General features: G+C 39.1%; 1 protein-coding gene across 2 annotated transcripts in view; it reads right to left on the bottom strand.

The window, feature by feature from the left end:
• Positions 1 to 63: 63 nt before the first annotated feature.
• The window catches only part of TP53BP2 (tumor protein p53 binding protein 2), a 49,496-nt gene continuing 23,036 nt past the window's right edge, over positions 64 to 26,523 (bottom strand). The window contains exons 3-18 of one of the 2 annotated variants that reach the window (XM_032682100.1): positions 24,368 to 24,481; positions 22,730 to 22,809; positions 21,690 to 21,791; positions 18,679 to 18,853; positions 17,059 to 17,240; positions 16,530 to 16,694; positions 15,876 to 16,113; positions 14,049 to 14,177; positions 13,549 to 13,685; positions 12,290 to 12,779; positions 11,125 to 11,906; positions 9,084 to 9,221; positions 8,345 to 8,478; positions 7,149 to 7,315; positions 3,875 to 4,074; positions 64 to 1,130 (exon numbers count right to left, since the gene is read on the bottom strand). In XM_032682100.1, the coding sequence (XP_032537991.1) occupies positions 1,089 to 1,130; positions 3,875 to 4,074; positions 7,149 to 7,315; positions 8,345 to 8,478; positions 9,084 to 9,221; positions 11,125 to 11,906; positions 12,290 to 12,779; positions 13,549 to 13,685; positions 14,049 to 14,177; positions 15,876 to 16,113; positions 16,530 to 16,694; positions 17,059 to 17,240; positions 18,679 to 18,853; positions 21,690 to 21,791; positions 22,730 to 22,809; positions 24,368 to 24,481 (3,275 nt within the window). In that variant the 3' untranslated portion in view covers positions 64 to 1,088. The remainder of the gene's footprint in view (positions 1,131 to 3,874; positions 4,075 to 7,148; positions 7,316 to 8,344; positions 8,479 to 9,083; positions 9,222 to 11,124; positions 11,907 to 12,289; positions 12,780 to 13,548; positions 13,686 to 14,048; positions 14,178 to 15,875; positions 16,114 to 16,529; positions 16,695 to 17,058; positions 17,241 to 18,678; positions 18,854 to 21,689; positions 21,792 to 22,729; positions 22,810 to 24,367; positions 24,482 to 26,523) is intronic. The other variant, XM_032682101.1, reaches the window with a different exon arrangement.

Genomic DNA, 26,523 nt, shown 5'->3' with positions numbered 1-26,523 from the left:
TGATCCTCTGTTAAACAGTGTTCATTATCAAATTATTCCCAAATAGAGAGATATAAAGGATAGTTCCATAGGAAAGGCTTTATTTGGAAAACACCTGTACCAAATCTTTTTTCTTAAGTATGTCCCTTAGCTTTTAAGATAAACAAAGTCTATGTGCAACTAACAGATTCAACTTAATTTTAAACGCAAAAGACTATCTTGAATGCATGGGGGAGTAGGGGTTCAATTTAGTACAGAAAGTAGTTGAATAGTAGTGTAATGTAAAACAGCACTGTTTTGTACTGGTAACATTTTCACATGGTCTAATAAAAATTGCCATTAAAATACCCAGAGTTAAAGCTGAAGAGGAGACAAAAGTTTAATGGTATCACAGTGGAGTAAAAACAAGTAAGTTGTCAAGGACTACAGAAAGTTTCTACACTTAGTCTTCAAAGTACAAAATACAATAAATACATGAGACTCTTTGTAAAAAGAGGAATCTAAAACTACATTTTCTGTTACAGCACATAATAGTTTGAATACATAGAATCTAAGATGCTACAGCTTTTTTAAAAGTTATTGCTTAATGGATCGGTCAGGTGGGTGTCACTGTTCAGATGCACTTCAGTTAAGCTTCTTTAACAAACATTCTCCTTCCAGCAATAAGCAGTTGGGTGCTGTGCACGTACTTGAATTTCTCCCATCTGGAAAAAGCCTTAGGATAAATTTGGACAAAGCCAAGTTTTCTGTTTCACGATGATTCCTTCAATGGTAAATTGAAAAAGGTCCTTGTACTTAATACAGAAAAAATGTGAAATTCTCTTCTGCCATGTTTGAAGAAACCCAAGTAGGTACTTGAACATAATGGCTTGCTTCGACCAAAGGCAGCAGAATTTCATTTGCTTGCAAGCATTATTTCATCTTGTACAATGCCCTCATCCATTTGCTAATGCATCAATCCTTCATTTGTTTTCAAAGCACATTCTTCATAGCTTTCAAATTACATTGTCATTGAAATAAGTCTCATGATATTGGAACCAACACAAAATGAATTTTTTTTCATAAGTCATCCATGATTAGTACTTCAAGAATCTGGCTTCTGTACTATTTCATGCCAAGCTTCTTTGTCTAGGTTTAATCCTTGGATACAGCTGAGGGTAAAACAGAAATGAGGTTTAAAATTTTATTGCTTTAAAAGGTTACTTTTTTAAAAGAAAAATAAAGGAACAAAAAATTTCTTTTTGGTGCTACAATGCTAATGTAATCTGAAGTAGTAAAAGCATGGTTATAAAAACACCCAGGTCACTAACAAATATAAATTTAGCATTCCTAGGCAAGCTTAAAAAAAACAAAAACCAACCATGTCAGTTCAAAAGGAAGGTATTGAACAGCACACAATACATTACTTTCAGCTCTACCCAGGTGGGTGGGCCAGGAAAAGCACATGGCTTTGTAGGTCAAGAGACTTTAGCGTTCAGTGAACTGTAGGATTGTTCCCTGTTTACAACAGGGACTGGAGAGGTAGCAAAATCTGGTTTGCTTTCTCTCTCTCAATGCATATCAACTTTTACATGCGTATCTTCGGGCAAGTTGGAAACATCTGGCTGCAGAAGGACCATGGAACTGTCAGAGCTGTGCTTTACTTAGCAGAGAATATGTGACCAGTGCAATTAATTTTACTGCCCAGCCATAAATTGGTACCTGCCACCCTATGGCCCTTGAGCCACATGCTGTTCACACATTCTGGCCACACACACAAGGGTAGGGGGTGGCAACTGACGGTGCCAAGATGCTTGGGAAGCTCTTGGCTCCCACTTGCAAGGGCTTTGGGAACAACTACTGTTCTGAAAAGCATGGCTACTGGCATATGAAACATAGAGGGACACACTTCATACAATTAGGGGAAATGAATTCTCCATGCTCTAAATGGCAAAGCATGTCTACATTGTATCTTGGGTTTTTTAGTTCTCCTTAAAGGTGCTCTCTTTTCCCCTTCAACCAGACCCTGGTTTCTTCTTTTTTCATAGTCAACTAATCATTAAAAGAAAGCCAACAACTCTACCCACAAGGTCTGTCTCAGCCTGCTATGATTTCACCACTAGCAGAGATGAAATTAGTCAGTTATCATCACACCTGACAATGTTCAAAAGATTTCGTTTCCCAGTATTATCTTGCCAGCTTAGGGAGCTAGGGCATCAGCAGGCAGGGTAGAGTACTGATGCAGATAATTTAATCCTTGTTTTTATTCAGAACACCTAACTGCAAAAGGATAAAACAACCATGATAAAAATACAACTTAAGAATATATTAAACTACCAAACGTTTTCCTCTGTGCTGAACATCATAGCCTGGATTTCAGCTGCTATATTAAGAGTCCAGTAATTGCTTTTGAGAATAACCACAGAATATTTCAGTGGAAGTACTAGAACAACTGAACAGTCACAAGAGTGTAACAGTTAATACTGTGCTTGGGTAGTTTTCCCCCAAGATTCTGTTTGTCGTGCTTAAAAGGACAAGTTGTGATTGCTAGATTAAGCTGTTTTGCCCTGGGCTTTTGGGTTTTTTTACAGAAGCACAGATGCTCCTTGTGTTCTTACACACCTGTGCTCAGCTGAGTGCACAAGCTTATGAACAAGTAGCACACGCACAATTCACACTGGGGCAGGTAAAAAATAAAAAAGCTGCTATTTTAACCTCACTGTGGAGGGCTGATGGCTGCTCTCAATTTAGAAATGTTTACTTTGGAGAGGAAAACACTGAGCAGAAGTACTACGTTAAGGAGAATTTTACAGTACATTGTGGGCAGGCCTGACCTGAAAGTGATACAGAAATGAAAACTGATTTTGCATTAGATGCAGTTGCTCTGCAAAATCTAACCAGTTTAAGAGTAAGGATTATCTGCATGAGGAAGGAGGTTCAGCCTCTTTCAAGCATCATAAATCAATCAGCTAAAATTCAGAGTGGTTAATCTTGGAGAACCTTTTATCTCCAGCAGCAGGGCAACTGGATATGTAGAAAAAAGCTTAATGGAATTTTTATACATTTGTCCATCTGCCAGGGTTTTCTAGCAACTCAGCCATGAGGAGAAATATGGGGACATAATTGAAAATATCTTATTTGTACACAGTTGTTTTTAATAAGAGGTCAGTACAGAAGGTGATGAGAAAAGGAGAGGCCATTCATTTAAATATTATTGTTAAATATTACTTTAAAAGCATAGGAGAAAACAAAAATCTGCCTTTACTTGGCAATGTAATTTCTTTTTCAACGCTAGGAGAAAAGATAACCTAGAATTTTGCAGTGTTTATATCTGTGAAACATCCTCAGATGACAAGGTGCACTGTGTATACCCAGACAGGGAAAGACTCATGACTCACTCTTCATGCAAGCCCCAGTTCTTAAGGCCTTTTGTGTCAGTACAGCACTTTCTGAAAGATGGGGAAAACAGGTTCACAAAGAATCATAGAATAGTTGGGAGGGACCCACAAGGATCATTGAGTCCAACTCCTGGCCCTTTACAGGACGGCCTCAAAAACCACACCATGTGCCTGAGAACACGCTCAACAAACCCTTACGCGCACCTCATGTTTGAATAAAAGGATTTTTTTCTCTAAGATGGTGAGACAAGGTTAGTATGAGAGCCTGCTGTGTACAGCAGGGTGATGACATATGCTGTTCTTTTATGCACTCATCAATATAATCTGTGTTAGGTATCTTAAAGGGTGTTAAGCCAATCTGTTCCCCACATGAATACACGGAGAATGTAAACTCCTTCCTCTTGACTTTTAAAATGGCACCTCACCTACATGCAAGAGATATGACGAGTATTCAGTGCTTTGTATACTCTACATATTGGGGTGGGGTCTTTTTGACTCTGGAAGTATCAAGGACTCACCCCCAGCAGGTTACGGGGAACGTAGCCTTCCTTGTCGTTCAGCCGTGCCCACCACCACTCGATTTCATCTTCATCTTCCCGGCGCAGGATCGTCATGCAGTCTCCTTCTTTCATCGAGAGCTCGTCATCATTCTGAGCCTCATAATCCCAGAGTCCATAAATCACTCCTTTGTTCATTATACCCATTTTCTCCTGCACTCCTGCAACATTGAAAATACAGAGCTGCTAAATTAAAAAATAAAAGAAATAAATAAAAAAGGAAAGAAAAAGAACAACAAGTGGAAAGACTGGTTTACTGGAGAGCAGTCCAGGAAAAAAATAAAAAAAACAATCCAACATCACGCTTGCCATCTTGTTGCCATCAGCTTACTCAAAGTCAGTCCTGGAAGAGGTGACATTGTGGAGCCTTACACACAGCAGACAGAATCTTTTCTTGCGTGTGTTCAAAAAGTACAAGGTAAATGGGGAGAGCAGCATTGACTGAGAAAAGGTTATGGTTTTGTGTTCACACTTTCTAGACCGAAGTGATGAGCAAAAAAATACTTGTTTGTACTCTTAGTCCATCAGTAATCTTTTTGTCATTTTGATGCTTGTCATGTCATTTGCCACTCGTGTCACTTTATTTCAGAACCTTACGACGAGATGCATCTCAGACCTGTACCTGAAAGATTTGTCTGCTACCCTCCAGCTGCTTTTGGTTAACTCAAACACTTCTCATCAGTTCTTAACTTCTGACACTATTTTGATTATTTTTTTTTAAACACTGACTTCAGAAACACAATTCTCTTAAATTACTTCTACACCAAGGTGTCTTGGAGTACCCACATGTCCGGCAGATGTTATTTAAAACTAGCTCATTTTACAGCTGTAGCCAAAAATGAGATACTATTCTTTCTGAACACATTCCTCAGCCTCTCAGCAGCAAACTGAAAAGGTATCTTAATTGTTATACAAACTTTCTCTTATGTAATTATTTTATTTTAAAATACTGAATCCAACTGAGTTTTTTGGTCTGGCTTTGGTATTTCCAGGAGCAAAGAGTGCTGCACACTGTGTAAAAACAACTTGTCATTTCCCTTTTCATCGCTTACCTATTACAACCTATTGTACAGGATTTTTAGCTACATCTGCTAAAGGAAGCATCTGCTCAAATCAAGTTCTTTATTTCTGCATACCAGATCATCACATAAAATTAAGATTACTTCCACTCCATGATAAGCTCTGCCCAGAGAAACTCTTCTCTTGCTTTGCATTTGGTATAATTACAGGTTTGGCAAAAGTTGTGTTCTGCACCCACGTGGAAGGTAAGACTGAGCATTAAACATCAAAGCAGACAAACAGGAGAGTCACTCAATGGATCTGGTCTCCTAAGGAGGTATTAAGGGTCACAGGAGGGTAGCAGGGCAAACATGCTCTTAAGAGACAGCACAGGCATTACATCTCAAGCAGCAACAGACTTATCATTTAATCAACACTGAAGGATTAATGGTTTTATTTAAACCTACCTGTACTCGATGTTATTCAACATTGGGCACAATTTACAACAAAAAGGGATTAGGTGGATTAATGAATTACAGCAAGGCTTCTCACCTTACAACTGAGTTTAGAGGGCCAGGTTTTAATGTCATATCTGTTCTGGAAACAGACAGATACACATTCCCAAACTTCTTTTACAGCAAGAAACAGATTTAGCTAGTGAATGAATTTCTTACTATAATTATAGGCAACCAGAACCAGTCTTAGCAATAGGATTAATTCCTAATGGAACAATATGGAACTTTGACAGCTGAACAACCAATATATCAAGAGATACCCTAGTTTCAGTGGTTTCAATTTGGAAAAAACTGGCAATAGGCCCAAGCCTTAGTCCTTTCATGACCCATTGAAAAGTATCTCATAACACACACAAAAAATCCCAAATCCAACAAAAAACAGAGTATCAAGTGAGACCACCAGATGGTAGGCCCAGAAAGAAAAACACAAACAAAAAGAATGCATTTCTTTATGCTGTATCTAATGAAACCATGGACTTCCTTTCCACAGGAAGATGTGGATTGTTTAGCTGAATTTAAGAATTAAACAAATTCCTGAAAGAACTCCCTCAAGGGCTGTTCACCACAAAGATATCATCTCTTAACTCACATCAGAGTTAATGCCAGTACAAAATATTGGAAAAGTATTATTAATTTTTTATCTAGTCCTACAATCTTCCTTGGATATTTGCTCTTGATGATCACCCTTAGAGAGTCTAAATACAAAACTAAATGGAATTTTGCTTCACCCACAGACTTTGATGCTAGTTAAAAAGGTTTCCTCCCTTCATAGAGAAAACTATATATTTGGCACTGAGAGATACAGTTTTCAAGCTTAGTGAGGACAGCTGGACAGACTGTTTTGAAATATGCTGGCTGAGCAGCTTATAGAAACTCAAATCTCGCTTGTTCCACAAAACCAGAGAGGCAGTATTACAGCTTTTTATGCTGTGTTACATTGCTGTTACACTAACATCTTAGAGAGGGATGACACACCAGCTGGTAGGTGCCTACGGGACAAGAACAACATACAAAACAGAGAAAAGTAATTTAAAACCCCATTACACACAAAACATGCAGTAAAGTAATTTAAAACCTCATTGACTAATACTCATCACACCCTAGGGGGAATTCATTCTCTCCATTAAAAGATAGTATCTCTGTAGTCTTATTATTTTAATAAAAAGAAATCCCATATTTAATTTAGATTTTAAATGCACGTGAAGAAAATAAGCCAGAAAGCTGAAGTCAAATTCAGTGCTTACTAATCTCCATCAAGGCAGAAACTTGGCAACACCTTTCCTGGTTCTAAAGTGCACATTAGGAAACACTCTTCATTCAAAGACACTAGGTAACAGGTATGAACCACCTACTGAGGTATCTGTATACTATATATATATATATCTTTGTTTTTATGTAAAAGAAGTACTTATGTGACAAGATTCACCTGACTGCCACCTCACACCAGTGTATCTGTCAATGCACATGCTTAACTCAAAGTTTTTGATGTAGGGAAACCTTTTTTCCCCTCAGATCTCCTCTGTAGGTTGGATGTTATGAAGCTAGTCTCGATGGAACTTGTTCTGTGACAGCAAGCTGGCTAAAACCTCTCTCCTTCCAAGAGGAACCTGAAGCATGGGCACACAACCCAAGCGTGCAACTTACCCCTCCTCATGCAAAAATGTACTGAAAAGTGCCAGGTGAGCCCCTAGCACCTGCCAAAACTCAGTGATGGCACCTACCATATAAGAACTGGGAGCACTGTGTGTAGCCTTCCTCCATCTCCTCACACTTGTCCGCAGCCGTCTGCATGTCACTGTAGGTCATGGCGAACACAGCCGCACCCGACTCCACCAGGAACTTGCACACCTGCACGTTATTGCAAGAGGCTGCACAGTGCAACGGGGTCCTGCAAGGCAAGAAGAGAAGATGACACTTGGCTTATACTGCTCAGGGCAGTGCTCAGAGACCCCTGGGAGCAAACCACGTTCACGTGTGACCTCTGGCAGTCAGTAATGCAGCACTGAGGGCTTCCCACCAAAGCACTTAACCCAGGATGTCAAGAGCAATTGCTTTTCACAGATAACGGGAGCCATCAAGAGCTGCTTAAGCCCTAGAGCTAGGTTTCCATACAAATCTCTAGTTATGCTACCTTTCATAGTCCATTAACATTCTAAGAACATTCATTAAGGCAATAACAATTAAAAAAATTAATCAATATTAAAAAAGCCACTCAGAAATCTTCCTGACATCATGCCTCTTACAACCTAGACAATTACTTCAAGATTTGACTTTGTGCAGGTAATTGGGGTAACCACTAAGGTTGAATAAAGATGTTAGTTGTCCCTCAATCTTAGGCCTCAGACACTTTTGTTATATGCACAAATAATAGTAAAATCACTGCCTCCTGCAGCAGCCTTTTGTAAATAATCTCCTCAGCAACCTGTCAGAAGGATTTGTAGCCCATTATGAGTTGCAAGCCTCGTTTGCAGGCTGTAGTTTTCCACTTTGTTTTGTTTTGTCTGAGTATTGGACAAAGAACTGAGAAGAGTTTGCCGGGGTAGATACTGCCCAGAGCACATATAAGTTATGGGCTATCTCACAGAGAGGACCATTGGGAATTTCAGCATAAGGCTCATTATGCATAAGCTGTCTTAAGTATCTCAAACTCAGCAGTTTCCTAACAACTGTATCCATCCTACTGGGTCTCAGACACAGTTTTATCATATGGGAAATATCAATATAAATCTCCCTATTTTCCCCTCTGCACAGTCTCATGTGATGCCCCACAGAGAACTGCTGTTGCTCTGCTGTGAAGAAGTCACTGCCAGCTCCACAGGAGCAAAATGAGGGACATTGTGAGGGACCTGCAGCAGACCCCAAGCCATGGCTCTCTTGTGGAGAGCATCTTCAAGGAGCCACTCAAGGAACTCATTACCATCCATCGCTATCTGCAGCATTCACGTTCACCCCAAACTGCACCAAGAACTTCACGATTTCCGTGTGCCCAGCACACACAGCATTGTGCAGCGCAGTAATCCCTTCATCATTGGGCATGCTAGGATCTTCAACCTGCTCAGACAGAAAGGAACCAGTCACATTCTAGTGCAACTCTCTAGAATAAACACCTCTTCACATATAAAAGTGAGTTGTCCTATTCTGAAATATGAATTTGAGACATTTCTAGGAAGGACATAAGCAATAGGCAGAAGACTACAACAACTGCCAGTTTTGCAACAAGACTCATATAAAAGTTTGCAGTGCCCTTTTAACAGTGAAAACCTAGAGTGGTTCAGAGAAACAGTATCTTGACAACTTAGAAAAAGTACTTTTAACAGATTTCTGACACTTGCCCATTTAAGTATGAGCAAAGTTCACATGGATTTTGCTTATCAAATTATCTAATACCACACCACGTGAAGATGAAACACTACATAAGAAACGAGAAAAAAGTTGCCCTGCAAAATTATAGTCTTGATGCTAAATGCCCATTGTGGATTTAACTCACTTAAAGTCAGCCTCCAGGTATGATCACTTATGACCTATTAGGACTTATGTCCTCAAGGACAGATCTAGGTTGTGTACTATTCTTTTAGCTTCCCCAGTCCAGGAAAGCTGCAACTTCCTAGTTTTGAACCAAGATTGCTATTCCCTGTCTTGCAAGTTAGCATTTGTACCTCATAAATTATTCTCTGCACAAGGTCAAACTCCCCCTCCAAAGATGAATCCAGAAGCAATGCAAGGGGATTGAATTTCACTCTCATTCCATGCCCAATTCTCTCAGAGCCAGTCTTACGCAAGTTCGTCCTCTTCCCCTGCGAAAAGATAACAAGTTATAGGCATTTTTTTCCCTGGGAAAAACAAGAATACAAAACTGCTTATTTTTATTTGGGAATGACAGCAGAAATAATCAATTAAAGCACTGTTTAATATGAAATTTATACTGTTTTCTACCAATTTCTGATACATTATGAATATATTAGGTTAGACATTCTACAAAAGACCTCTGCCTTTATCTCCGGACAAGGTCACTGTTCAGCTTTAAATACAGAAGTCACCTTGATCAAACATTAACAAAATAAGAAAACTCCCAAATTCCTGAAGATCAGGGAAAAATGCCTCTTTCTTTCTTTTTCTTTTTTTTTTTTTTGTTTGGACAATTTTAGCATCAACTCTCACAGCTGTTACACAAACCAAGCAGCACACTCCATGAAGTACTCTAACTACTGATGTTAAGCTCCTAACGCTTCTGTAAGTTCAGCAAAGGTTAGCAGAAGAAAACAGTTACGGAAAGTGGTTTTGCAAAGAATATAGAACCAAGTGCAGAAACGGTTTAGATGCTCCCATTGATACTGGAAACCAAGTATTTCTATAGCTGAGCTTGTACTCTTTCCTTCAGAGAACATGCACCCAGCATTAGCTCAGCGCTCGCCCCAGCTGGCTGTGCAGCAGCAATAAACACTATTCATGAGGGTATGTAAATTTCTGACAGATGTCCAAGCAAAGATGAATAGAAATTACTCACATTTTGCAAGAGCAAACACGTGAAGATAAGAGATATAAGAAGAGATTCCCAGAAAATACTCTTCTGCTTGTTGATTTATACATAATATCAAAAGTACGGGCTTTTTAAAGAAACAGCCTGTCAGCACAACCCAAGTATTTAAATATGAAATCAAGAAGTTGGGCCTGTTTCTTCTCATCATTGCAGAATTATTAGAAAGCCAACTAGAAATGAGTTCTCACAATTTAGGAAATCCTATCACTCAAGTTTCCTTGTACAAGGGAACAAGAACAAAATCTTTAAAGCATGGAAACATGCCATGTCTATTCTATGCAGAAATTACAAGGTTAAAAAGCACATTTAAAGCTTTTAACTTCCCTGCACTGAAGATAGTGGAAAAAACCACTTCCATGCATCAAGTTGTTAAAATTGTATTCGTGATAGGTTTTTAAAGAAAGTCTTTGAAAAACCAAAAACATAAAACATTTCTGTTATACAGCACTAAGATAACATCACACCACACACAGAGAAGGAAATTTCCAAGATAAGCAAGACAGTAAAAATGCTGCCCACCCTTAGCCCCAAGAGACTCCATTTTGATGCAACTTGAGAAAAGACTGATGTTAAATTAGGTTCCAAAGAAATTCAGAAAGCATTCATGAGAAGAAAGGCAAACAGCTGATGTCTAAAATGAGTTTTAAAAGCAAAACCAAAAGAGGTTGGTTTTTCCACATTTTTCAAGCAAGGTACTTTTCAGATAAACAAATGCAATCCAGGATTAAGATAATTAGTTTCCAGCTCTTAGCAATAGTGGGGGAAATGCCTGTGAAATCTGTATCTGTACCTCAAGGAAAAAAATCAACTTCAATTTCTCTTAAAAATGAAGTAAAAATTGGATGTAGTAGACAGATTTCTATAAGGAATATTCTTTACAGCTCTGAAAAATTTTACTATTTGTATATCAGATTCCATTTGAAACGTGTCATTATGTCATTAATTCTAGAGACAACAGAGGTTTTTCATTACTGTCATTCAGTCTGGAGATAAGACCATCACACAAATAGAAGAGATATCCACAGAGAGACTTCTAGACCATTTGTGTGACTGTTGCCCTGTATCTGCTTAAGATCTACAACACAATGCACAGAGTTTATTGCAGAGCTTGAAATGACTTATTGACAGGGCACCCAAGTTATAAGCTAATTAATACTTACAGGAGGCAAGGAAAACTGTCCAGTAACTTCAGGAGGCCTCATATTGAATGAGTCCTCTCCCAAACTCTCTGGTTCCCCTGATGGATAGGGAGGTGGTGGGTATGGAGGATATTCTTCCATGTATACCTCCAGTGGCAGTGGAGCTTCTAGGCTTGGTTCTTCTGTTTTCGGCTGAGTGAGTTCATCACTGTCTGATACAGCCTCAGGAACAGGATCCAAAGGTACGGAGGGAAGAACAGCTTCACTCTGATCTGATGGTGTGTTTTCTGTTTCCTCAGCAATAGCTGGTTCTGGCATAGAAGCAGATGTTTCTTTTTCTGTTTCTGTGCTTAGATAAGGATTTGGGATTTCTGTTGGGCTTTCAGGACTGGCAGCTGATGCCGTCTGTTTGGAGGGATGCGATGGAGTTGAGATAGTCTCCATTGCAGCCAGAGTGGTCCTCTGATACAACAGCTTCTGAATGTTGGGGCCATTAGGTCCCTCTGGTTCAGTAATAGAGCTACGTTTCTTCAGTGGTCTGGGTGCATTGGACAGCTTTTTCCGTAGTGCTTCCAGATCGGCATCGCTCTGGTTGCGGTACGGATTGGATAAGAAAGGCAGCAATTTAGTCGGGCTAAGAGGACGGGGAATTCGCTCTGGTTCGTGATTCTCATGAGCAGAGGCTGTTGTTTCTGTCTCAGGCTCTGGGCTGCCTGGTTTGCCTTGGAGGTTTGAGTAGACATTCTCCGTCTGCGGCAGCTGATTCTGTACACCAGCTCCTGCCATCACCGGCTTGCCATACACTGTGTAGCAGTTCAGAGAGGGGCAGGGGGGAAAAAAAAAATCAAGTTTGAATGTTTTATCAGCAAGAAAAGAACAAAGAAAAAAGGTGAATCAGGTTGTGTATTCTTTATGTAGGGCAAAGAAGTAGAATAATACAATCAACTGAACAGAACTAATCTGGCAACCAGGTTTACCATTAGTTATCTTGCAAATGCAAGGCAGACAATTTACACCTTTTGTTAACACTGACATACAGCACTGCAAGATCCACTTAACATTCTTACAGAGGGGTGCTCACCCACTTAATTCCCCTGAGGAATAGCTTTACACCCACAGACCAGGTGAAAAGTACATGTATCTGAGGTTTATCAGATAGAAGAGAGGTAGAGAGCCACATGCTTACCACTTGGGAAGTGTGGTCCCCTGGTCTGCGCCCTCGTCAGAGCACTCTGCACTGCCTGCTGGAAGTTCTTCCCAGGAGTCTGCTGCTGTGTGTACATGCTATAAATTGAACTTGCAGCCACAGTCTGAGGCTTTCGAAATGGTGGCTGCGAAGTCTCTTTGGCCGGCTGAGGAGTAAAAGGCCTCACAGCTGCTGCTGGGGGACTCTCCTGTTTGGAGGAAGGAAGAATTTGATCCTGGCTAGAGGAAGAACCTGCAGGAGGTACTGAAATTCTTTGCTGTATCTGCTGAGAAGGATGGGAAGACTGCTGTGTCACTGGTTTTTGCTTGTTCCCCATAGCTACAATAGCCAAAGGCAGCTTCTGCAGGTTTCCATCCAGCTTTGCATCAGAAGGTTGCAAATGACTGGTTTGACCAAAGTAAGGCAAGTTTATCTGTTTTGGTTTAGTGGGGACAGGTGGTGGCACCTTTGTTACATTTTTAGTGGTTGTCTGAAAGACAAAAAAAATTCATTAAGATAATACAGTAAAACATAGTTCATAATTCTGCCGTGAAGGATCAAAGAGCCTCAAAGAACACTGTATCTAGTATTTCTACTGTTGCTGTAATACTGTTTACAACATCATTGGAAACAGGAAGAGACTGCTTGAAACATTTTATCATCACTGTTGTTTATATAATAGTTTGAACCCATTTTCTTTAATTCTTTCTGTAACAGCTATGTTTAAAACACCAAGCAATGGCAGGGCACAGTATTTTCTCTCTAGAGATATCAGAGACACTTAGTAGCATCTGTAGGCAAGAGGTTGTTTTCCAGTAAAGTACTTGTCATCCCCCAGTTCTGTTACTTCTCCCCTACCTCATCAAATTGTGCTCTTGTGTCAAAATTTAAGTGGGAAGTCTTGCTGTAATCAAACATTTGAAGGACACTGTCGCGTTAAACAGTGAAACAAGTGTGTGATTTTAAAAAACCCACGCAGATGCTTCTGCACATCCATTCTTTGGGGGGAAAAAATACACTCTAGTACAAGCAATACAGCCATTTTTATGTATTAAGCCAAAATGTAGATTTCCATCACAGTGACTGTAGAGAATGATTTTTGAGTTACCAATTGCCAATAAAAGCCTAAAAAAAAAAAAAGACTTTTTTCCTTAGAAGCAGTCTTTGAAAAGATGACTTAGGTACTTCTGAGAGAGCTTTCTGACAGCAACGTTTGAAAAGCTGCGTAATCCCTGTTGGATGGAAAGTTTCCTGCATACCTGTGCTTCTCGCAGGAGATCTTCACTGCTCTGGTTCTTCCTCAGAGTGCCGAGCCCGGCAGACTGGTCCACAGAATCAAACATGGAGAACGGACGCACTTTCTTCTCTTTGTCTCGTAAAAAGGTTTCTCCTTCAGCTGTTAGAGAGAAGACGACTTTCAAAAGTCATCTTTGCAATATTCACCACCGTGTACACAAGGGATGTTTTTTGCATCCATCTTTCCCCTGCACTAAGAACCCCGTGGGCCTGCCAAATGCTGTATCACACAAATTGAACAGGAGCACGTAGGGAAGGCATTAGTATCTACTTCACCTGTAGTGAGTGGTGGGTTTGGTTTCTTTTTAAAGTCCCTGCAACACCATATTAAGGACTATATGGCAATATGGTTTCTTTGTGCTTTCAAATGGATTCTCAGTATTTACGGAAGCATTTAGAAGAGACAGATATCATCAGCTAGATTCTCCATATTTTAAGATTAGCCAAGCACATAAGAACATACCTTGTCCTTCACTGGTCACAATTCCTTTTCCTGAAGTCAAGGCTGATCCTTGACTAATATGATTGTCTGCATTTGAACTATTCCAGTCAGGGGCAGACAGGGAAGGTTTTGCACTGGGGACCACAGAAACTAGAAGAGAACAAGCGGAACAGATTAAGCTAAAATAGTAGTTTTTATTGACTTATTTATTATAGGTAGGCGGGCTTTTTTAGAGTCAGGTCTAGACAGTATGCAAGTATCCCACACAGTCTAACTGCTGTAAATCCTGTTACTACAGATTTTCATTTGTTTGTTTTAAAAAGAAAATGCAAACCAAGCTCAGAAACAACTATCAAAGCACCAGCAAAACTATTTGTCCTAGAACACACATGCAGCTAGAGCATTCAAAAAAGAAGCTTCTCTAGATTGCCTTCTTTCCAGTTGGTAGGAAACTTTCTTTGAATATTTACAGTAAGTTAAAAGTGACACAGTGGTTAAGGAAGTATGAAAAACCCATACTGTGCGAGAAAAACATGATGCTTTAAAGCACAGAGAGGCCCTGCCAGTGACATCCAAAACAGCAGAAAAATCATCTGTGTCTTTATTGCAGAGGTACTGCAATAAAGGTGATCTTTACATTCACTGGAGCAGACATACAGCTCTGCAAAAATCACTAAGAAAATGTTTCAACTTGCTATTTAATACTCCAAATTCTCTCTACTAAATTCTAAATAATGTAATACAATAAGTAATGTTAAATTCAAACAGTAAAGATAAGCAGCAGCATAAAATTCCATTCTGAAAAAGTACCAAAAATTCTAAGAATGCAGTCATTTTGTCTAAATGCTAAAAAATAAGAAGTGATGTTTCAGTTCAAATAGCTCACCACCACACATTCCTCTAGAAAAAATTCTGTATGATCTAGAGCTAAAATTCCACTCCAGTTGTTTTAGGATCAGTAAACCAGATAAAATTAAACAATCCTCCATTCTCCAATACAGCAAGAGACACCCGTACTGCTTTTGTGCAATGGTTACTTTAATAATACCTGCCAAAACTGGAGATGGAGGGAGGCAGAAAAAAAAAACAACAAACCAGAACTATTTTAAAAGCTCAGTCTATTTTTTCCTTTTCAGAAAATCAGAGTTTCTCTTCTCTCCCAGGTGAAAAGTGAGTCTTCTCCCAAGATAGCACAGAAGAGATATTTGCAACTCTCTAGTTTCTCACACTTCTCTCATGGAACTGAACTGTCTCCCATAGGAGAAACCCAGAGAGAAGCCAAGCAAATCCCCATTAATTCTCCAAGTAGGAGAGGCCAAGCCTCACATCATCATCAAGTCAATAACTTTATTGCTATTTCTGTGCTACAATCAACTGCCTGCTTTGTAATATTTCTTGTAATGCTGGTTAATGCTTTACATATGTCATTTCCAAAATGCATGATCAAAAACTTGGCTTTACTAGTTTTTAAATCCAAGCACCAGGTTGTTACAGGTATGTCTTAAACTGCCTCTAGAAATTCAAACACAGACTGGTGTATAGGTTTTAGGAGAACTTCCAAATAAATAAAAAAATAATTAGTTTGCAGAAAAATCCTCCTACATTCCACAATGTAAAACAAAACAAATTGCTCACTAAGAGAATTACTTCATTATAACACTTATAACGATATAAATCGTATATCCTCAGTGCTTATAAAATGTATTCACTGGTGCAAAAAAAAAAAAAAATTGCAAATAGTAAGACTGACATCTCAAATAACACTTTCCTCTAAAACAAACACCAAAACAGAGCTGTTAGGTAAAACAAAACATGTCTGGATAAGAACTATTAATCATAAGCCATTACCTGCAGGAGCTTTAGCTTGTGAACTGTTCCCAGCTCTCATGTTGGGCAGAGTTTGTGTTTTTAGTGGACCATCAGGTACCTGCAAAGCTTGTGTCCCATCTGAAAATGCTGGTTTCACCAAAAGTTCAGGTCTGGAAGCAATACGTGGCATAGTAGAGGACTGGATATAAGGACCTACTGCTGCCACTCGACTTGGAGCAGAAGATACTGGCTGGGGCAAATTCCCATCTGAAGAAACCTTTGGGAAAATAAAAGAAGAAAATGTAAAGAATTTTATGCTGCAGTATCCATACATCAGAGCTTAAAACAAAAGTCAAAAAGGATAAAACAAGTAGCAAACGATACTCCAATATTAAAAATGCTTTTTTGAAAAAGCTTTAAGAATTATAAACCTGAGGTAGTAACACCAAAAAAAAAAAAAAACCTAAAAAAAAATTCATGATAGCATAAGAAGATTTCTTGTCTGTAAAGAGTAAGTAGGTTAACACTAATGTACCATGAAAAGGACTTTAATAATACAAGACTTCCTCTACATATGGATAAAGATGACAAGTCTAGCGTCTGGACAGCCCTCCCCACAAGCAAGTTTTTACTTCAGACTGTACAGACAACAAATAAAATTAATGTTTTTGTTATTACATATCCCACACTTACTGGTACATTCTCTTTCTGTTGCAGAGCTGCCTTTTTCTTCCACAGACGCTCTCGCAGCTCATTAACACGCTTATCCATGACCGCCACCTCCAAGTTGCGCTTGTTCAAACACTCCCTCTGTTGCTGCAGCTTGGCATTCTGCTCCTGGTTCAGTTTGTTCCTCAACTGAATAAATTCACAAAGCAGTGGGGGAGGAGGAGAAAACAACAAAAATAAAAACAAATTAACTTTCAGGATAGGGGACAGGGATCTGTTACAAAGAGAAAAGCCTTTTAAAAAGTCATGTTTCCTCTCCAGAGAAAACGTTAGTTAGTCTCCAAAACTGCAGAAAGGAAAGGTATATACACAGTGTGCTCCTTCCTCTCTTTACATTGAACTCAGCACAACTAATCCTCCATCCTCAGCACTCAGCCACACAAAAGTCTGTCAGGAACAGGAGCAATAGGATTTCTTTCCAATAGGGTAAGAAACAACCCAACCAACTTTTAAGCCCTTAAGAATTGTGGGTCACGAGCTGGCTTTCCATTACCTGCAGCTCCTTGTAGAGGCGGTCGAGCTCAGCTACAGCCGACTGGTTGTCGTGGTAACCATCAATTCGGCCGTTCTTCAGCATCTCCAGTTGCCTGGTGAGCTCCTCCACTTTTGACACGGCCAGCACCAGCTCGCGCTGCTTTTGCTGGAACAGGCTGTTCATCTGTTCAATCTCCTCCACTGGAAAGAACGAGGGAGCACAATAGCTGCCCTGAGAAACAGCCGAGCGTGGGCCGCTTCCAAGGCAGCGGTTAAGGGGACAGAGAGCGCCCTGCCGGCCTCCAGAGCAGGGCTGCACAGAGCCAAACCAGCCCTTCCTCCGAGCGTTTGCAAAAGAAAACTCACTAGCATGATTATGTAAATTTGGTCTACTTAGAGCACTGATGGGGAGGGAAAAAGAACACTTCTTTTACTTTCTGAAGTATGGAAACAAACAAAACCACAATCCCAGACTGAATTAATCTGTAGAAGCCTAAATTCACTGAATGCTGAATTCAGCAGGAAGACGCTCACTCAGCCACAAGGCATATGAAGACGCTCACTCAACCACAAGGCGTATTTATGATATTTAAAACTCTGAATTTAAGTCATAAGAAGTCAGTGACAAAACATTCAAGCTGTTTTATTAAACAAAGACTCAGAGGGCTTCTTAGGGTCTACTACAAATATCTGTCATCAGCTGCTCCCACTGCCAAAACTGTTCTGTTATACAACAAAGTTTTAAAAAAAATCAGTAAGAATTCAAAGTACCACCAAGACTAGACCTGTTGGGGATGGTGCAGAAAAACAGATTCACACGCTCCAATATCTTGTACTACTCTACCATCCTTCTATGCCTTTAAACTCATGTTTATTTTGTGCAACAGAACCCAAACAGAAAGTGGATTCTCCCCATAGAAAACCACTTTTGCTTTATCTGTAAACCACAACGCCTCCTACTAAAACAACATATTTATATTTTACCTTAACAAACCAATATATGTTCATTTGAGTCAGGCTGGAAATAACAAGTTCTGCACAATATGTATGTATAGAGGATGAAAAGGTAGGCAGAAGAATATGTGTCAATATTAAGTCTGAAATAAATATTTAACGTTGCATCAACATGCTGAACTACAAGCACTCAGCTAGTACTGTAGCAAGCCAAACTGTGGTCAGACTCACATAATTAAAAAGGAAATATGCTGCCAATTTGGCTATTAAATTACCTCTCACATAAAAGGCAACATAGGTACCAGGCAAAGCTTTGTTATAGGCCAAGAAAATAACACTCTAGATGTGTAGGGTATTGACATGAAGGATGGAAAAAGTTACTGTGGTACACAAAGGTATCCAAGTAAGGAAAAAACCTACACTGTAATTAAAGAGCAGACATGCTAGGTTTGAAAATATAGGGTGCTCTTACGGGATATTTTAAAATGCAGTAAGAAAATAGATTTTATTCTACATCATTCATGAGTTTTCTTGGTAACTACAATATGTGAAATTGTTAAGATCAATATTTCCTGGAATGCTGTAAATAACTCATTTGAATCACTGAAATCACCAGAAATTTTAGAGTTTCAAGAACTGCACTTCCTGAAAAATCATAGGCTGCTTTCCCCAAGCAGCAACTCACCTAATTTCCCATTGCTGAGTCTTTTCTGCTCCACGTGGCCTTTCAGTGCTCTCACTTTTTTAAGTTTGGCTTCTTGATTCTCAGCAATTTCCTTTAATCGCTTCAGTTTTTCCTGTTCAGCAGCTTGCTGTTGCTGTCGCTGATCTTGTTGCTTCAGGAATTTCAGACGTTGTTCCTGCAGTCAAGACAAGGATTTTTTAATTTATTTTTTTTTAGATGATGTCAGTGCTTACAGTAAGGCACTGACAAAAAAAAAAAAAAAAAAAAAGAACAGTCACCACAGCAGTTCAGATCAGCTTCAGCCAAGTATCCCAACTTCCCAAAATGTCAAAGGAAGTCTGAGAGAACAGAGCAAACATGAACCTGTTCACATACTGAACACAAATATGTCCCAACGGTTATAAGTGGAGAACTGCATGCTGTAGTACAAGAACCCACTGAAACAGAGGTGGCATCCATGTCTAACAGCTCCCAGTAATTTTTTCATCCATAAAATTGCTCAAAACCCTTTGAGGTTTAAGAAAAATTTTAGCATTCACATTCCATGACATTTGCCTATTTCATTTAACCACTACTTGGCTCTTAAGTTGCAAGAGCTAGTGACTATTTCCTCTCTACCTTCTCCATGCTACTTGTACTTTACAGACCTTTGGAATACGTCACATTTAAAAAACTGTAAGTCATGCTGGAGAATATTAGACATTATTTACAAATACCTTTATATAAGGTGTTCCATAAATTATTGGTATTTTTCATCACTAGTCGTCATTTTACTAGTTCTGCTAAAACCTCTGTGAGATGGGGAATGACTGCACACTAAAGCTCTGAAAATATACTGTCTCCTGATAATGATCACCACTATCACAACACAGTTAATTCAGGACATGGGAAAACCTTCATAGTGACCTGGCCCCCACTTATACAACAGATATCATCTTAGTGGAGAGGATCCTTTTGCCTCTCCAAGAGTATAAATGTGTTATCACTTTCTATATACACATGTATCTAATTTAGATCTAAAAGAAACCATTAGACCACCAGATCACCTATAGAGAATTCCTTTAAATCGCTGGCCATTATTCATGGCTTCCAGTTCTGGAGATGATATGTTTTTCCAAGATAGCAGAACTATTAAGACTTTCCCAAGCACCCAGTAACAGCCAAGACTACCACTGCTTACTAATCTTAGAACTCCACAGTTCCTCAAAAAAAAAAAAAACAACCCAACCAAAAAAACCAAACCCAACAACCCACAAAAAAAAAAAATCACCAGTCATATTTAGAAAACAGGGACTTTGAATAAAAACAGTGCACTTTGAATAAAAAAGGCTGAGCAAAAAGTGAGCTCGTCTTCCGGAGAAAACTAGGCAGCACCTACAGTGTATGTACTACTTTAGAGTTACTCCCACACAGGAATATGTCAAAAAAAAAAAAAATGTTACAGCTCATGTCTAAAAAGAAAGTGTATATTTCCTCCCTCGGGATCTATTTTTAATATTGCATCTGATTTCAGAAGGCAGGAAAGAGGCAATGGAAAGTCTCTCTGAAGAGGCGTCCAGGAAAGCAGGTTTATTCCAGAGAGTGACATTAAATGAAAAATTCTACCACTGGGACACCCACAAGGCTACTCTTCTTCAAACCACAGGCAGCAGCCACCTACCTGATGGGTAGCTATCCAGACTCAACTCTTTTTTTTTTTTTAAGTCTTGTACAACTCCCTTTACAGTAAATACATATCATGTTCCTATTTCTTGTTTCATATATATAGTGGCTATAAGTGTTATTTATAAGGCCAAGGTGTATTGCCATCACCTTGTGAGTGAAACAGACAGTTGTGAAAGTTTAGGCTTCTCCTACATTTAATACATCTCAGCTGAAACTGAGAAGAGGACAACTATTCTGCCTTGGCAAAATAAACAAAGTAGAATGGGTATTAACTGTGCTGCTGAATTTCAAGTGAAAACTCTAATCACTTGGTTGATTGACCACTTTCTTACATGACAGTTGCACCTTTGTCATACCTGTTCTTACCATAAAGCAGAAATAAAGTTTTTTTGGTTATTTTGATAGGCCGTAACATCACTTAGGTGCTGCAGAACCATTGGAAAGCCACAGCATTTCCCCAAGATAAAAGCTATTGAAGGCCAAAGGAACTGAACAAGATGCTAAAGATTGGGACACACACACAGCTGATGTCAAAACGAGAGGGAGATGGAGCGTGTGACAGAGGAAGAGGAGTGAGACCAGATCCTCAAACCAGCCTTCTTCCCCAGTAAAGCACATTCTGAAATGCATAGGAACTCATCCACCCAGACAGACAAACCCTCTTCAGGACAGACTCACATTCAATGATTCTCTGCCAAAAGCAGCATTTTCTGTTATATTTTCAAGAGTAGTGTGTACCAACAACACTAAAGTCAAATATGAACTCTATTGCACTATTCTGCAGATGCATTCAGAGTATTTCTCTCTCTACACAGATCAGGAGCACCCTGTGTGCTTTCATTAGCTTTTCTGTTATTGTTCTGCAAGTATTCTATAAATCAGTGTCCTAGTTACTTTTATCACATACATGCCATCTTTTCCAGACAGCCGCCCCAGGAAACCAGGCACATTGAACTCTATCAGGAGAAGGCGAGATATCATTGCAGGACAGCATTGCATTATATCCTGAGACAAAAGCCTTGTTCAGTGATCAAACTGGTGAATTGCTGGTCACCACATGGAGCACAAATAGAGCTGACAGAGCCACCAGATGAATGACAACACATTAATGTTATGTGCTCTATCCTTTTAGGAAGCTATATGGTCACTTCTATCACTGGCATTATTTTAATGTTTTACTACTAGGTATTTGCATAGACTGACTTTCAAATTTAAAAACAGGCAGCCAAAGAAAGGGCTCTGGTTATAAGAGGTGAAAAAACACAAATTCCCAACCCTCTCTCTACTTCACGGGACTCTTACTACACCTTTGTTCCTGGTTGTAAACAATCTAATTCCAAACTCACCTTGTTAGCCAGCATTTGCTGTTGAGCCTCAATTTGTTGCTGCTGGCGGGATGCCATTTCCTGAAGTTCAGCCAGTGTCATGTCCATCCTTGGAGCACTCACCTGTCAAAGAAAACCCAAAGCATTTTAGGTCTAGAATTTTTAATTTGGCTAGTATGTAACTCAATAGAGCTACCGCAGAAAAGTAAGATAAAAGTCTTTAAAAATAAAACCCACCGAATATCCAACAAAATAATTAGAAATGCCATCTTTTAATAGTAAAAGAATAAATACTTTGAAGCTCTTATGCATGCGTAGCCCAATTCAGCAACTCACAAAGGATGACATCTCTTGGAACATTAATATTTCTAGCAAAATCCCAGCAGCACTTTAAGGAGGCATTTCAGAGCCCTTTATAATTAAGCTCAGCATGAATCAGCTTTGATTGACTGAGCCCAGAATGCTCAGCGCATGGCAGGATAGATCTGTGGTAGTAGGTTGATCACTGCAATTCAACGTAAGTCAAAGAAAATGGAAAGTTTAAATATAGTTGGGCAAGGGGGAAACACCACTCTAAGACAGAACTATTATTAGTTATCCGTTCACATGTTTTTGAAATCAAGATTCAATCTCATATCCATAATTATATCTTTCGGAGTGAGAATAAATGTCAGACAAGGAATTCAATGTTGAAACACTAAATGGTCTCATCTTGAAATCTGGAACTAGGAATCTCTGACACAAAACAGAGAGACAGAAAAATTAAACTTAAGTAGGGTGAAAGAAACTTTTTGATGGGAGTAGAGGAGGGGAAGTATGCTGAATTTGCTGCTCTGGCATCACCTGTACAAGCAGAGATAGGGTAGTCTACAGATCTCAGTGACATCTTAAAAACAGAAAGCCAGGACGAAAACTGCTAGAGGCTTTGTGTCAATTTTAGAGCAGTCATTAGCAACCTTTCCAAAATAGTCTCTTAGTTTCCACAGGAGGATTTGCACCATTATCTCCAAAGAGGGGAAGCCTCCAGTGTCACTATACTGGCCAGTGCATCAAGTACTTACTCCATTCTCTATTCTTCGATCACCAGGCACTTTCACACCATTTCTTTTGAAGGCTGGATCCTGAGACCTTTGTCCAGTCCCTAGATAGAAATAGTCAAAGATGGTAAGGTTACTTTAAGATTTTTCTTATCCTTTTAGACATAGCATTCACTACAAAAGGAGAACAATCATTATGGTTCAGAATCCGAACACCTGTTCTTCTCGTGTCTTTACCCCTAAGATAAACTTAACTCATGACGCAAAACATTTTTTGAAAAGGTTGCTGTTTGATGACAACATTTTAAACTATAATTCTGTTCAAAAAAACCAGACAGACAAAGAAAAACAGCTTAGCCAACAAGCAGGTTATTTCAGTATTTATCCTAGGGGCAGTCAGCCCCTAGTAAGTGTGTATTATAGATACACAGTTTAAAAGCACATTTTTTTTTCCTCTTCTTAGCAGTCATTGTGTCAGTAAAGATGCTACTTAACTAGACTCCTACTTTAATGCTTCTATCAAATTACATACAAACAGTGCTCAGATACCAAATACCAAACTCATTTCCCTGTAAGACATACATGTACTACAGGATGAAGCCATGACTGCTACCTTCTTGCCCATTTGATACCTATTTAAAGACCATCTTTCTGTGAGACTAACTGCAGAGCTCAAATATATTGCTTAGCAATGCTATGGCCAATAAAATGACAATAATCCTAATACTTCAAGCACCCTGCACTTGAAAAAAAATACATCTTGACAACTAAACCGCTCTGTAAGATCCTTAGGAAGTAGAAATGGCACAGTTTTAGCTTTTCATGCACTCATTCTATCATCAGTACACATTTCAAACATCAAGATATGTTTAGTCACTTAAAATATGCTGGATATAAAGCCACTTAACACAAATGCAGTATTTTCAACACTGAGGAAGATTACTAAGGATGAAAATAGGAAAAGAGGAGGAAGAAGAAGAATCCAGTAGACTGTTTTAAAAGTCTTCAAGATTCTAATGAAAAGATAAACGTAGGATGCACAGAAAACCCTTGAAAAGCAGAAAGTAACTTCCTTTATAGGTTTTACATTTAAATTTATAACACACAGATATTACATTCTCAGAGAATATGACCAGGCCATTCATTTAACACTATTCCTGAAAGTAATACAAATGTGTAGACTGTAGGAGAAACTTTGAAGAACTCTATCTTTTACCAAGTATGCTAAGTTTATAACCCTAGTAAAGTATTAGCCAGGTGAAACATCCTGAGCCTGAATTATAGATTACATCACTAGCTAACAGTTTGGTTACTAGATTTAAAAGAAGAGACCATCACACATCTCTAGATGTTTTGCTGCAGAAAATATATTTAACACAGGATGCCCTCAGACAATGCAGGGATAACCAACTCTAGAAAACCTGCAGGAATTTCAATCTGGATTTAATATTCCCAGATATGGCAAGTAAGGATGAAGTCTTTACAAAATTAGCCAGTTTTCTGTTGTAAGCCTTCTTGGTTCATAGGAAAATAATGGTCATACCAAGAGAGACTGTAACACTGTACTATGAACATTAATAAGTAACATATGCAAGCTGTTTCCTTAACTCCAAGGAATGAAATGAGAGTTGAACAAATGACCCAGCTGAGACCAACACATACCTGCTTCCCGGCAGGGAGAGCGTTCATGCCGCAGAAAGAAGCGAACCTCACTTCTCTGCATCCCAAAGCGCTGCAGGATATCCAGCATCCGTTCATTATCGGCTATGGGACGCTCTGAAAAGGTAAAAAAAACAGCTGACTGCTGCATCCCATCATAGCTTGGGCACATACCAAAACAAAAATATCCATCCATCATCTTTCACTTGAACACCTGTTATTACACAGGTGCAGTGGGTGCACGTAATCCTTGCCCTCACCCACGGCATTTCTACTTTTCCCTTAAGAAGCCACTCCTTGCTTCTGGAACTAAACCAACACCTCTGAATAGCAGCCCTTTAAAAGTCCACCCCTGAAGGGAAAAGCTGAGGAACTGTCAAAGCCTGAGGGAAAACAAACAGGGAATTTAGACCTTTCAGCTCTAGTGCCTTTCTTTTGTATTTGCAAATCATCTTGCCCACTCACCACCACAGGAAATGTGCTGGTGCACCTTTTGCTTCACTTCTTCAGTACCTCAGACAAACTTATTCCTGTCATTCCCACACCCTCCTCAAGGGCACTGCTGCTTTGATTCCTACAGGGACTCATTTACTTCCTAATTCCAACAAGAATTAGGAGAGATGCAAAGATAAACTCTAAGGGAAGAGGGAATTCTTCCTTTAACTTCCTAGGGATCGCAATCCAACGCTGGATGGCAGCCCTTGCGCTCAAGCTCGGGCAGCAGCACTCAGTACCCCGAAAAGGCTCCCAGGCAGTTCCCAACAGGCCTGATCCTCAGCGTGCCAGCACAGCTCCTGTCACTTCAACTGTTCTCCTACAGCTCCTGTCAGACATAGATCTGGTTCATTCTCTTGGACAGCAAATTTCATAAAGTTCAGACCAGATGCATTTTGAAAGCCCTATTTCTGATAAACCTTGAAAGGCTGAACTACTTTGGATTCACAGCTCAAAGTAAAAAAATGATCAGACAGTGAAAAGTGAGTCCAATAAGAACTTGCCATTGTCTTTCAGACAACTGAGATGAAAAAGTTACATGCACAAGTTCCACCAAATATCCTTTCCTGCTCTTATTCCCACATTCAGGATTCAGTCATATATCCTATTTTTAAGCCATACTCATTGCTTTTGATAATACAAAAATCCAGTGTGAGTCTATATCTACCAACTCCATTTAGCAGTACTGCTATCTTTTTGCATTATCATTCTTTCAAAATTGACATACTTCATAGCTGGGCATTCACAGACAGGATATAATTAGAATTACTTATTGGTCTCTAAATCTTAACATAAAAGCAATTTCTTTTGCTATTCTAGACATTTTACCATAATTTTTTCTGCCTATTTGAAATATGATGGTGATGGTGTGGTCAATGTATCGTAGTAGTGAACTTTACATAGTCAAGATACTGTCATAATATCTTCTAACAGCATTGAGGCTCATGATCAGGTTGGACCCATTTGTGCTGAATGTCAGACAACCAGAAGACATTATTCCTGGCCTGAGAAATCAGACCAAGAGTGAAATTAAATACCACCATTTTTGCACTAGTTTCATTTTTCCTGACATGGCTTTTGTTGCAAGTTTCCTTTCATTATTTATGCAAGAGGAGGAAAAGAAAAAAAGAAATCAGAGAGTAGTTCATTCACATTCAATGGAGTCTTTCAAAGTCACTATCTTAATATGAAATAATCTTTTCAGCAGGAAAAATTGTTGGCATAAAGCATAAATGTTTTCAGTTTCATAAAAAAAGGAGCTACTAACATGTTTTCAGCATGTGAAAAGCTCTTTTTAACATAAAAGCATTTCTTTAAATGAAAATGCTGCAGCTGTGCTCAAGCAATCTAGGAAGGAAAATTTCTGGAGTCACTGTCAAAAGAGATTAGCTTTACAGAATAAGCAAGTAGGTCACTGTTACAGAAAAAGCAGTCTCTTGGCGGTTACTTGTCTAGACAGCTAAAAAAGCTCCTCATCTGCTAAACCTTAATTCAAGAAAAAAAAGGCAAAACCAAAACAAAACAAAAAAAATCAACAGTACCACTGTCAGATTTCTGACTTAGATGATATATAGCAGGCTTATGAGACAGATTTCTAGCAGCTCAGCAATACCTCAACTGAAACTCCATAATCAAAGGAGATGCCCTTTACACAAGGATTTTGT

This window comes from Chiroxiphia lanceolata, chromosome 3 (assembly GCF_009829145.1).
Source record: "Chiroxiphia lanceolata isolate bChiLan1 chromosome 3, bChiLan1.pri, whole genome shotgun sequence".
NCBI lineage: Eukaryota > Metazoa > Chordata > Aves > Passeriformes > Pipridae > Chiroxiphia > Chiroxiphia lanceolata.
Note: the sequence above shows the minus strand (reverse complement) of the source record. Positions and strands in the feature narration are given on the sequence as shown.